At 39.7% G+C, this 12,610-nt stretch overlaps 1 protein-coding gene across 8 annotated transcripts in view; it reads right to left on the bottom strand.

Moving 5' to 3' along the window:
- Positions 1–12,610, bottom strand: part of LOC116874222 (tubulin-specific chaperone cofactor E-like protein) — a 156,950-nt gene that overhangs the window by 82,171 nt on the left and 62,169 nt on the right. For 7 of the 8 annotated variants that reach the window (XM_032868755.1, XM_032868752.1, XM_032868749.1 and 4 more), the window contains one exon: positions 3,272–3,952. The exons of the other annotated variant lie outside the window; for it this stretch is intronic. In XM_032868755.1, the coding sequence (XP_032724646.1) occupies positions 3,634–3,952 (319 nt within the window). In that variant the 3' untranslated portion in view covers positions 3,272–3,633. Of the gene's footprint in view, positions 1–3,271; positions 3,953–12,610 lie in introns of those variants that run through there. 8 annotated transcript variants of the gene reach the window in all.

The raw sequence follows: 12,610 nt of genomic DNA, 5'->3' as shown, positions 1-12,610 counted from the left end.
AGAATAGACCTTCATGTTTAAATTATATTCTAAAATAAAATATATATTTCCATTAGCTGCAGGAGACAACTGGCAAGTAAAGAGCCTGAGAGAGCCCAGTCCCTCTCCATCACTACAATGGACATATTATATAGTAAGGAAGCACCTATGAAAAATAGAGTGTTCACAACACATCTGGTAACACAGATAGCTTCTGGGTGTACTGGAAAGCAGTTTGTTTGCATTTTCATTCTAACATGAAATGAAGGGAAAAATCAAATTCATAAACAGAAATGACATCGCTTAGAACAATCTATTATTTTGTATTCCTGTTTTATATGCCCTAGGGCCTAGCACTTGCCACGGAGCAGGTCGCGCTCACACGTGCACCGGGAAGAGCCATCGGCAGCGTGCCTCAAATGGGGTCAGCTCCTTGTGCACCCAGAGTTCTCTGCTTGGGACACCGCTGACTTAGCAACGCAGCCGCAACACCTGTTGAGGACTGAACTTGCATTTCTTTAAGTGAACAAAATCTTAGCACAAAGCATCACAACATGTGGCTCTGTTACACATAGCTCATGTTTTGGGCTTCTTTTCACCCACGGGTCTTAAAAGAAACAAGGTGTTGGGGGATATCCACTGCTTTCTTATGTGTTTATGGACATGGTGGCAATTGGTTGCAGAAACAAAAGAAACTTTTAATAATAATAATTGAAAAAAAAGACACAGGACTCTAAACTTTTTTTTCCCCTTCCTTTAAAGCAATCTGAGCTATATCAACAATTCCATTTCGAAAGCCCATTTCATTGTGGCTTCAGCAGCTACATGTGGGCACAGAGGATCCCTTGGTTTTGATCTGGCTTTCTTCTGTGACTCCTTTCCTTTTTCTCCACTGAAAAGAATTTCTATTTTAAAAAAGATATGTTCTATACACTGTGCCTGCAGAGACCTATCTGTAATACTGGCTCGGACAGCGTCTTGCCTTATTAATGCCAGGAACAGGCTCTTGCTGCATGTGGAGGAAGTCAATATTAAAATACAGAGAAGCTGCTGCCATCGATGATGCATAACTTTGAGACTCAAAGGCCCACGGTCTCTTGTCTCCTCTTTTTTGGCCTATTACAAAAATAATTTGGGTTACAAGGTGTCTACACAGCACCGATTTTATTTCAAAAGCAGCATCTTTACTCAGCTGCTGAAATAAATCTACAAGTACACATGCTCAAATAGCTTTTCTCTTTTACTTCTGTTCTGCAGCTCTGAAAGACCGGTCATTGCATTAGACTTTGTCTCAATCAAAAATTGTTCAGCAATTATTAAAACCATCAATTACGATGCCCTAAAAATACCCACTGAATTAGATGAGAAGTTCCCCTGACATGCAACTGTATAATAGAGGAATTAGGCCTGCAGTTGATGGACACTGTGTTCTGTCATAACAGAAGGAACAGGTCTCTAATAGTAAAAAAGCATTTCATAAAACTTTTGTCATATATAAAATATCTTATTAATTGTGACCATTCCACTTATGATTAAAGCACAACCCAAGTGTTTGCTCTGCCTTCTGCTGTGGGACAGTCAGGGGTCATACAACCTCAAAAAATAAAAGAGTGCATCTGTTTCCCAGGCTGACAAAAGTGACGGGCTCAGTTACACTGTCTCTCTCTCAAACTCGCCTGCACTCGTGCACACATACACAAAGCACCCACAGTTTTTATCTTCATGACACTGTTGCCACACTTTTTTCCCACTTCCAAAAATCTGTCAGGAAAATGTGATTGCAAAATAATTAATTCTTGTCTCTACCCAGCCTGGATCTCCATCGCTCATTCTTGCGATTTTGAAAGATCAAGTCTGCAGCAGAAGGAGAATAGGCTTCATTCATGTTTCTCAAACCCTTTGGTTTCCACCTTTAATGTTACGGTGGATGTAGACTTGACTCAGTAGGACTGGGTCAAAGGCTTTATAGATACTGAACCTGAAGTGCATTAAGAGAATAAATAGGAAAAATTTAAAAAGTAGCAATAATAATCACAACTCTGCAGATGTGAAGAATTTATGAGTTACCTAAAAATTTCATAAGAAATTAAAGGATTTTGTAGGAGTGGTGGATCCTATAACAAAGGTCAAAAGGTCAAATGCAATCAGATAATGATTACATTCTTAGAGAAATACTTCATGTGCACATCACCTGCCCTTAGTGATGCCAAGCCTTTCCCAAGCCTCCCATCTGTAAATATGGTGGACCAGAAAGACATCTATCACAGAAAGGGATTACCCTGTTTAATGAAGGACTACAAGAACAAATGCAAAGATTTCAGGGCAGGTGAGGAACTAGCTTTTAAAGAAAAGTGCTTTAAATATGCTTCTGCGAAAAATATGACTTGGAGGCAATTCTGAAGTTTTGACACTTAGACTTTACTCATAGATTAGGCAGAGTTGTTCTTTGGGAGGGGCAACTAAGTTGAGATGCAAAACAAAAAGAAGGGTCCGATTATGACATCACAGAATCCCAGGGAAGAACTGGGAATCAGAACTCCCTTTGATTAAGATTTCCCACTTTTAATGCAAAGTGTAAGAGCCAGGGCTTCAAATGACGACACGGGCAGGGAAGTCACAACGCTCTTCCTCCTGGATGGCTTGACTTTTCTCCCACTCTACTCCCTCGCACATGCCACGGACAGTTGGCTAGCTAATTCCCGGCATGTATACCCATTATTCTACTGGGCTCTTCAGAAAGTCAGGCCTCTATTCCCAACAGTTTAAAGTAATGAGAAAGACAGCTAGAGATGAGGAAGTACATTCAACAAGCAAAAATCAAAGGACTGTGGCATGTGACACGCTTTGTGTTATGGAAGTGAGGGTGGACGTCATCTGTGCGGGACACTGAAATGGACGTGGTTACACACAAAGGGCCCAGGCTGCTCTGCCCACGCCGCCAGGACAGCAGTGAGTCTTCCTGGAGTTTTAACTCTCTGTCTTCAAGATCCTAACAGAGTTACAGGTTCTCACAGAATACCTGAGTTCAGAATCAGGTTGAAAAATGCCTAAAACACTAAAATTATTTCAGAAGGGAGAAATGAAAAAATTGTCCACACTGAGAAATGAGAAGTTACTTATGGACAGGATTAGAACTATTAGGTGAACACGTGCTGACACATCAAAATGAAAAACTGAACCACAACAGGAAAGGAGGGAGAGAGGGAAGGACAGCGGAATAACTGGGGGAGAGAAGTGCTGGTCCTTCCTGTCAAGATCCCTGCTCCTGATTTCAATCCCACAAGTTACCCTTCTGGAGGGGAGGACAAGGCTCATGCTATCTTCACAAATATACCTAAATGGTCACGATAACCAAGTGGTAGACGCAGCCCAGTGAACACAGTAAGAAGTCGGCGATTTCTTGGTCATCTTTCACGAGGGAGGGCACAGGGACTGGAGATGTGGCCAATTCTGCTGGCTGAGCTGAAGAAATCTGTGGTAGAAAATACCAAAAACAGCCCCTCCCCATCCTAGGGGGAAAAAATATACAAAACCCCCCGAAAGCCAAACAAAACGAAACAAAACCACCTTCTCCCTCCTAAAGAAAACCACATTGGAAACAAATGCCCTGCAAGAAGTCCTTAATGTCTGTGTTTTTTACAAGGCTGGTCGAGGTTATTTTGTTTTGGATTCTACATAAATTTTATCTCCATCCCTAATGCCAAAAGAATGCAGTGCCCGAGAGCTGTACTTCATTTCCTCTGGGCCAAAGGGTGCTTCATGATCAAAGTAGTAGAGAAGCATGTTGCTTGTGGGTAACTGCACTAGAGTTTTTAATTGTTTTTTTAGTTCTGCAACTGTTTGGTCCAGACGAATGCTCATTTCTTCCACCTGATCGTTAAAGTGGACTTCGACTTTCGCACTGCTCTGTGGTCTTAGGTCCACTTCTGCCAAAGGCTCCAACTTCCCGTATTTTGTAATCAGTTCATGATACCTAGAAGGATAAAACAAAACAAAACAAAACAGTGTCAGCTTAAGCCACTGGCACACGAACTATGAACTTCTTCAGAACTCCAGTGAGCGACACTGCTACAATCCTATTCTAATATCATCTACATCCACCTATCTGCCTGACGAACTATCGTATATCTGTGATGGGATACGGTTGCCCTTTTGTGGCCACAATAAAACCACATCCTTGTGGATAGGAGAAGAATCTGTCCTAAATATGGTCACCATGCCTGCTGTTTATTGTTACAGAAGAATACATTTAGGGAGAAAAGGAAAACTTAGAAAAGCAGACAAAAGGATTACAGAGAGAAGTCTAATCACTCTGTAGAACTTGCTTTCTTGGGTGTCATCATCAAGGGCATATATTTAAGCACACGTTCCTTGGTGACAGATGGGAAGATGGAAAGAGGCCAGTTTCTGACCAGCAGAGAAAATAATTTACAAACCACAACAAAAAAATCCAGTTGTATGTGAGCTGTTAATCCAGGTTTTTCAGTGATTTTTGTTTGAATGTTCAGTGTAGTCTCACTGGCTATAAAGAAGGTCTTTGCAGAAGAGTCAAGAATACATTCTTGAGGGGTGCCTCAGTGTCTCAGTTGGTTGAGTGTCTGACTCTTGATTTCTGTTCAGGTCATGATCTCAGGATCATGATCTCAGGGCCATCAGACTGAGTTCCCTGTTGGGCTCCATGCTGGGTGGCGAAGGCTGCTTGAGATTCCTTCTCCCCTTCTCCCTCTGCCTGCCACCCCCCACCACTCTCTCCCTCTCTCTCAAATAAATAAATAAACCTTAAAAAAAAAAAAGAATAAATTCTTGTGAAAAACTTGTAAATGGCAAATGAGGAATACAAGTTCCTTGACTGAGGCAGGAATAAAGAGCAGAAGCTATCAAGAGGAAAGTGAGTTATAGAGGTAAAACTTGGGCCCATAAGGTCAAGTTTCCCATGTGGAAAATCCTGTCTCCACTGCCAGTCTTTTTACTGATTTTACTAAAGTCTGGTTTTACTGAGGAAGTTGAGCAATTTTCTACAAATCAGAGAAGGGAAAAATGATCAAAAGACCCGATAACAGCTTTATTATAACCAAGAAATCCTGAGGTTAATTCAGGATCAGAATACAGTGGTCATGTAAGATTATTCCCCCACCCTATTTTTGGCTTTAACTCAGTTAAGTCAGTGTTAAAAGGTTGGTAGGAATATTAAAGACGGAGTAGGACATGTGTGGGTAAGCATGGAGGTAACCATTTTCATTAAAGGTAATAACAGTATATGGTAAAATAGTACTGGCTTTGGAGTCAGAAGATCTGACTTCAGAGTCTTGACTCCATCTTATAATTAGCTGTGTGATTCATCAAATCAATCTCTTTGTATCTCAGTTTTCTCATTAGTAAAACTGGGATTAAAAAGTCTGCCCTCCCTACCTTATAAAATAGTCGAGAATTATATAACATAATAGATGAACAAGTAATTTGTAAATAAAAAATAAACACTACATTCCTATTCTGGAATTTACATTATTAAAATACACATACCCCTTTAGAAAACAAATGATTGAAATCTATTTAGAACTTCTTGGAAACGATGGTGCTATGATGAAACAGATTACAGAATCTTCTCTCGAAACTTGTGTCAAAAACAGTATTTCTTAAAAGGATAAAAACAACACCACCAGCAACTAACAAAGAAAGAGAGGGAATAAGCTTATTGCGATAGGCTTTATTTAAAAGGAACCAATGGCAGTGTACTAGGTGGTTCTGTTAAGCAAAGATCCTAATTCAATACCCAGAATTCATTATGGAGGAAGAAGATAAAGAGCTAACTCTTGAGTGTGCTAACACGTCCCAATTTAGAGAAAATTGGGCTGAAGTGCTAAGGAGTGAGCCCCAGGAAGCCTGAGGAAATACTTTGGGGACTAGAAACCTCGATGTCCCACTCCCAGGATGTCAGGATCTTAGCAAAGGCAAACAAAACAAGGCCAAACAAACAAAAAGCAAAACTACCAAGACCTGAAAATTTCCAAATTTTCCAAACTGAAGAAGTAAAATGATTCCAACTCTAAGGGTATCTTTCCCTACCCACATCTCCTACTATATGCTCTTAAACAAGTGAAACTAGGCTATGATAATTTCACAAAATCTTAGAAAAGACAGCAGAACTCAAGGGGGCAAATAAAAGCTGAACCCAACTCCAGAGATATTTTCCCTTCAGACTACAGAAAAGTCCAATTGTAATACCCCAGCTCTCAAACTCTGCCTCAGAGGAACAAAAGAAACAATGGTGAAGGGGTCAAGGAGAGTTTACTTATACTATGTTTCAGTAAAGAGATGGTCTGGAGAGAGGTGCCCACTTTTAAGCATAAGCAAAGAGATACAAAATGGCAATGAAGCACAGACCACAGCAAAAGGAATAAAAGAAAGAAATACACAGTGAGTAAAATGCAGAGGCAGAACTCAATCTGACAGAAAAAATAACTGAAGACAAGGGGTCTAGAACTTATTAAGTGCATGAATATAATAAAACAAGAGCTCAAAGAGAAATGACCAACAGAAGGAGATGAAAAGAAAGACTGCAGAGCCAGTGAAACAAATTGAGAAGCAAAACAATGCCACTGCTGACCAAATAAATAAATTAGGAAGCATGACCCAGGAATATTATACCTCACCAAGTTTTGTTTAGAAAGAAATTTAAAAGGCACTATTCTGAAAGAAGAACAACTTAGGAAATAGGGCAGCCATGCATCCTTCTGAAAAAGATAAATACTGCTCAACAATGAGTTTAAGAACCAGTGCTAAGCCCTAAATCAATTTAAATATAAATCTAAAACTTACAATAATAATTATATAATTATAGACTTATTTATATTTGGCACTATGGTAAACTGAATTAATCTCAACCATAAATATATCTGTACACAAAATTATGACCCACAGGCAGAAACTGGCCTACTTGATACAACTGGCCTAGTCCATCTACAAACTGGATTACCTACAAATTAGAAAACTAAGGTCCCATAGTTTTCTCAAAATCAACACATCCAGAAAAAATTCGTTGTTACTCCTAATCTTTTCTGGTCTTTTTACGTCAGTAAATGGCATGAAGAATGATCTACTCATCCTAGCCAGTAGCTGGACAGTCATCCTGATTCCTTCCTAGCCCTCTTTCCCACCTCTCTAATTCAATAACCTGGAGTGCTAGAACATTCTGTGGAGGAGCTTCCCCAGGACCTGTTCCAGCCTCCTCTGGAATGCCTCCCTCCCGTACTGCCAAGACTGGGAAGATAAAAATGGCATTTTGCACACTCGTTTGCAGGTGAGATTTGGCTTCTATCACTTACATTCAGCAGCCCTGGGGATAAATAGAATGGATCTAGGAGATGCTCCCTAATTACCCAACTGCAGTTCAAACACTGTTCCTGGAGTTAACACCCTTGGCAGGAGTTTGCTGAACCCCCAGATCACAGTTAAGCTGCTGTGATTCAGCACCAGGGACAGCAGCTTCAGGAGTACCATAGGCAGCAGTGCCATTGGTGGGTCAGTTCTGCAGTAGCATTTTAAGGCAATCCTAGAGACACAGCCCTTCCAAAAATTTTTGTTCAACACCCATTCCCTGTATTAAACCCCTTTCTTCTTCTTCTTCTTTTTTTAAGATTTTATTTATTTATTTGATAGAGATCACAAGCAGGCAGAGAGGGAGGTGGGGGGGTGGGGGGAAGCAGGCTCCCTGCTGAGCAGAGAGCCCAATGCGGGGCTTGATCCCAGGACCCTGGGATCATGATCTGAGCTGAAGGCAGAGGCTTTAACCCACTGAGCCACTCAGGCACCTCAAACCCCTTTCTTCTTAACATAGCTAGCATGACTTCTATTATCTATAACCAAATCCCAAATGATACTCCTTCCAAAGATTTCCTATAACTTTAGAGTGGCCCCAAACTGACCCTTGTCTATATTACAGCCAGTGACTGTTATAAAACACCAATATGACCACATCACCCCTCTACTGAAAACCATACAAAGCCCATCAGAATAAAGCCTGAACTCTTTATCATGATTGTGGAAGGCAGAATTTTGGCCCCCACAATCTTCATCCCCTGGTGCTCTTCTCAAGATTATATTATATTATACTGCATTATTAACCTTAAGATAGGGAGAGTCACTGAATGTGACTAATCTAATCATACGAACTGTTAAAAGTAGAGAAGCTTCCCCAGGCAGCAGCAGAAGAGGAATTCAGAGAGCTTCTAAGCATGAGAGAACTTGTTATATCATTGCTGGCTTGAAGACAAAGGTGGCCACATGGAAAGCAGGAGAAAGTAGAATTCTGCCACCATCCTGAATGAGACTATAAGGTGATTCTTCGCCAGAGCCTTCAATAATGAACACAGCCCTGCTAACCCCTTGATTTTGGCCCTGTGGGACCCTAAGCAGAGAACCCAGTTAAGCCACATTGTACCCACACTTCTGACCCACAGAAACTATAATATAATAAGTAGGTATTGTTTTAAACCACTACATTTAGGGTAATTTGTTAGAGCAGCAATAGAAAACAAAGTAACTGTAAAAGGCCCTTCATTATTTGGTTCCTTCACAACTTTGCATCCCTATTTTGTACCATAAACATGACCACTTCTGCACCTGCCTTTCCACTTGCTTAAACCTTAAAAATCAATGTTTATTTATTAATTTGCATATAAAGCCAATAGACTTTTATATATGGATAAAATTTTTGATATGGGCTATAATACTCATTTTTATTCTATAAATTTCTTTATTCTATAAAAATGAAGGAAAATAACCTCATTGTGTAGCACTACACACACTAAATATGCTCCCTTAAAAGTTAAATAAGTAAAAAGTATGACTTTTATTTTTGGAGGGTGGGAGGGGCAGAGGGACATGGAGAGAGAGAATCTTAAGTAGACCTGACAGGGAACTTGATCTCAAACCCCAAGATCATGACCTGAGCCAAAACTAAGAGTTGGACATTTAACCAACTGAGTCACCCAAGAGCCCCTAAAAAGTATGAAAGTATGATTTTAATCTCCATTTTCTTATTTTGTATTATCTTTAAGCAGGGCAAATCAGTAAATCAGGTATTTTATTCATTATTCAACAGTCCATCCAAACTGAACTATAGCTGCAAACTTGGTATTATCTGAGCTTTTATCAGCAGCCCCAAAGCTATAGTCTTGAGAGGTATATGGCTTCTGATGACTATTCTTTAAAATGAATAATCTTGATTTATATTAATATTCTCAGTCAGTACTTCTACCTGAGAACAGAAGTACTGATTGAGAATATTAAACACCATTCCACCATGACCTTCTAACAGAAAATGACCAATCACAAGAGAAATAAAATTTACTACACCCAGCATAAAGACCAACATGACCACATGAGCAACTGAGAATGATAAATGGAAACCAAACTCTAGGTACAACCTTGGGAAGACACGACCACAGGCAAACTGGCATTGTGCTTTTTTCTTTCTTCCTATTAAAGAAAAACACCCACTGAGAGAACAGCTTCTTCCAATTTCAAGAGTCTTTGAATCATGAGCAGTTAGAAAACAGCCTCCTGGTAAAATGCGGTTGAAGATGGCCCTGACCAAGGGGGGAATGGGGAATGGAGCCAACCTCAGTGGAGCGACAGCAGCTCCACCTCCAGGGCCCATAGGCACGCCTTCACACACAAGGGGCTCCGGGGCCACGGCACACCTGCCTAATGTGATACACACATGAGCAGAATCCAGTAGCACAACAGTCAGGCTGGGAGACGTGCACCCCTTCTTCCTTTAGCCCACTGTCATTCTTGATTCCCAAGATACCTGAGAGCATTTCTTCAATCACAATTCAGTCACAGGTCTATGACTCCAGAATAAATGAAGACTTGACACACTACTTAAATTGCAGTTTCCTACCATAAATCTTAGTCCGAGGGCGAACTTAGAATAAAACTTAAAACTCAAAGATGGATGGAGACAAAAGATAACTCATTCTCAGCTCTGACTAGCCTTATAAACTAAGTCATACAGGAAATATTTTACAGAATATTTAGGAAACTGGAAAACTGAAGTAAGCTTAGACCAGGGGCTTTAGGCAGCACAAAAATTTTGTATTTGGATTTCATATTTCCATTTCCATAAAAGGTAGAGCTACAGTCTCAAGGAACATCCTAGAGAAAAGTAATGGGATTTACATTTTATGCATGTGCCTATACCACAATGGGATTAGTATGTAGCTCTTACAACTGCCTAGAGGTATACTCAAAGGTGGCTTCTGTAGTAGCTAACAATTCTGTTAATCCATTGTTCCTCAAATGCAGACCCATATTGAACCAACCAGAGTCTTTATTTTAAATAACACTATCTAATTCCAAAATAAATCCCTAATACATACATCTCTCTCTTTAAGGAATGTGACAATGAAACATGAGAAATCTCTGATAGTTCATTTGTTTTGGCTGAACAAAATCACTTAAGTATAACTAGAAGAAAAACATTCACAGTGTGGAGATTCCTCAAGAAATTAAAAACAGAACTTCCCTATGACTCTGCAATTGCACTACTGAGTATTTACCCCAAAGGTAGAGATGTAGTGAAAAGAAGGGCCATCTGGACCCCAATGTTTATAGCAGCAATGGCCACGGTTGCCAAACTGTGGAAAGAACCAAGATGCCCTTCAATGGACGAATGGATAAGGAAGATGTGGTCCATATACACTATGGAGTATTATGCCGCCATCAGAAAGGATGAATACCCAACTTTTGTATCAACATAGACGGGACTGGAAGAGATTATGCTGAGTGAAATAAGTCAAGCAGAGAGAGTCAATTATCATATGGTTTCACTTATTTGTGGAACATAACAAATAGCATGGAGGACATGGGGAGTTAGGAGAAGGGAGTTGGGGGAAATTGGAAGGGGAGGTGAACCATGAGAGACTGTGGACTCTGAAAAACAATCTGAAGGGTTTGAAGAGGTGGGGGAGTGGGAGGTTGGGGGAACCAGGTGGTGGGTATTAGAGAGGGCATGGATTGCATGGAGCACTGGGTATGGTACAAAAACAATGAATACTGTTATGTTGAAAATAAATTTAAAAAAATGATTAAATCTCAAAACAAAACAAAACATTCATTTAGTTTACTTTTTGCTTCCCAAGGCATTACGAAGGATTCAAATGTCCACAATAGCCAAACTACAGAAAAAGCCTAGATGTCCACCAACAGATGAATGGATAAAGAAGATGTGGTGTACACACACACACACACACACACACACACACACACACAGGAATACTATGCAGCCATCAAAAACCAAAATCTTACCATTTGCAATGACGTGCATGGAAACAGAAGGTAATTACGCTAAGCAAAATAAGTCAATCAGAGAAAGACAATTATCATATGATCTCTCTGATATGAGGAATTTGAGGCAGGGCATGGGATTGTGGGGGGAAGGGAGGGAAAAACGAAACAAGATAGGACTGGGGAGGAAGACAAACCATAAGAGACTCTTAATCTCAGGAAACAAACTGAGGATTGTTCGGGAGTTAAGGGAGAGGGATAGGATAGCTGGGTTATGGACACTGGGGAGGGTATGTGCTATGGTAAGTGCTGTGATTTATGTAAGACTAATGATTCACAGACATGTACCCCTGAAACAAATAATACATTATATGTTACTAAAAAAAAAAAAAAAAGAAAAAAAGAAAAAAATATTTTCCAAACATCTGATTGCTATTGTTTAATCTCTCTTGCTATGTTATGCTTCTTCTCATGTTGATATGGTGTCATATCATGGCACATCAAAGAAATCTCCTTAACATTCTACAACTGGGCCTTCATACACCACTGAAACAGTTTTCTCAAGGTCACCAATATACTACTTATTAAAACACATAAACCTCATACCCTAGGCACAGGAAGGACTTTAGAGATCAACTATTACATATTTTACAGATATAGTAACTGGGGATAGTTTGTTAATCCAAAGTCTAAAAGCTGGTGAGTGAGAGGGTGGAAGGTAGAACTCGGGTCTTGCTCTCAGATCATTGTTCTTAGTTCTCATCACTTCAGTGGTTTGCTAGAGTAATAAGTACCGTTCTAGAAATTCTCTTCTTCTTTGCATTTTAAATGTCCCTTTTAATCTCTCTTAAGGGATTCTCATTCCTCTTTTGACCCTCGATACTTGGGTAGTTCTCCAGATTCTTTCCTGTATTTTCCTCCCTTTTCTCTATATGATCTTCCAACATAGATCTCATTCTCTTACTTTGCTCAAGCCACAGATGTTTTCCCACTTGTCTTCTTCAAGCTTCTATATTTCATCTACCTCCAGGAATATTTATTCTCATGTTTCATACATAGCAAAGATTCTTGAACTGAAGTTAGTCCTTTTCATAGAGTATTTCATCAAGGCTTAAGTCACAGAACTTGTTTCAACTCACTATTTCTTAAACTCAAGTACTATCAAAAACTATCTAGTGAATAGATAAACAGAATGTGGCTTATTCATATAATAGAATATTACAGAACAGTTAAAAGAACTATTTTGATCTATATTTATCAGTATGATTAGGCCTTTGATCAAACTGACTCCATAAACTCAGATGTTAATATACTTCTGCTCCAAACATAGAGTAAAATGGAT

Source organism: Lontra canadensis, unplaced genomic scaffold, assembly GCF_010015895.1.
Source record: "Lontra canadensis isolate GAN:19392208 unplaced genomic scaffold, GSC_riverotter_1.0 scaffold36, whole genome shotgun sequence".
In the NCBI taxonomy this organism is placed as follows: domain Eukaryota; kingdom Metazoa; phylum Chordata; class Mammalia; order Carnivora; family Mustelidae; genus Lontra; species Lontra canadensis.
The sequence above is the reverse complement of the archived record's forward strand: the minus strand, read 5'-3'. Positions and strand labels throughout refer to the sequence as shown.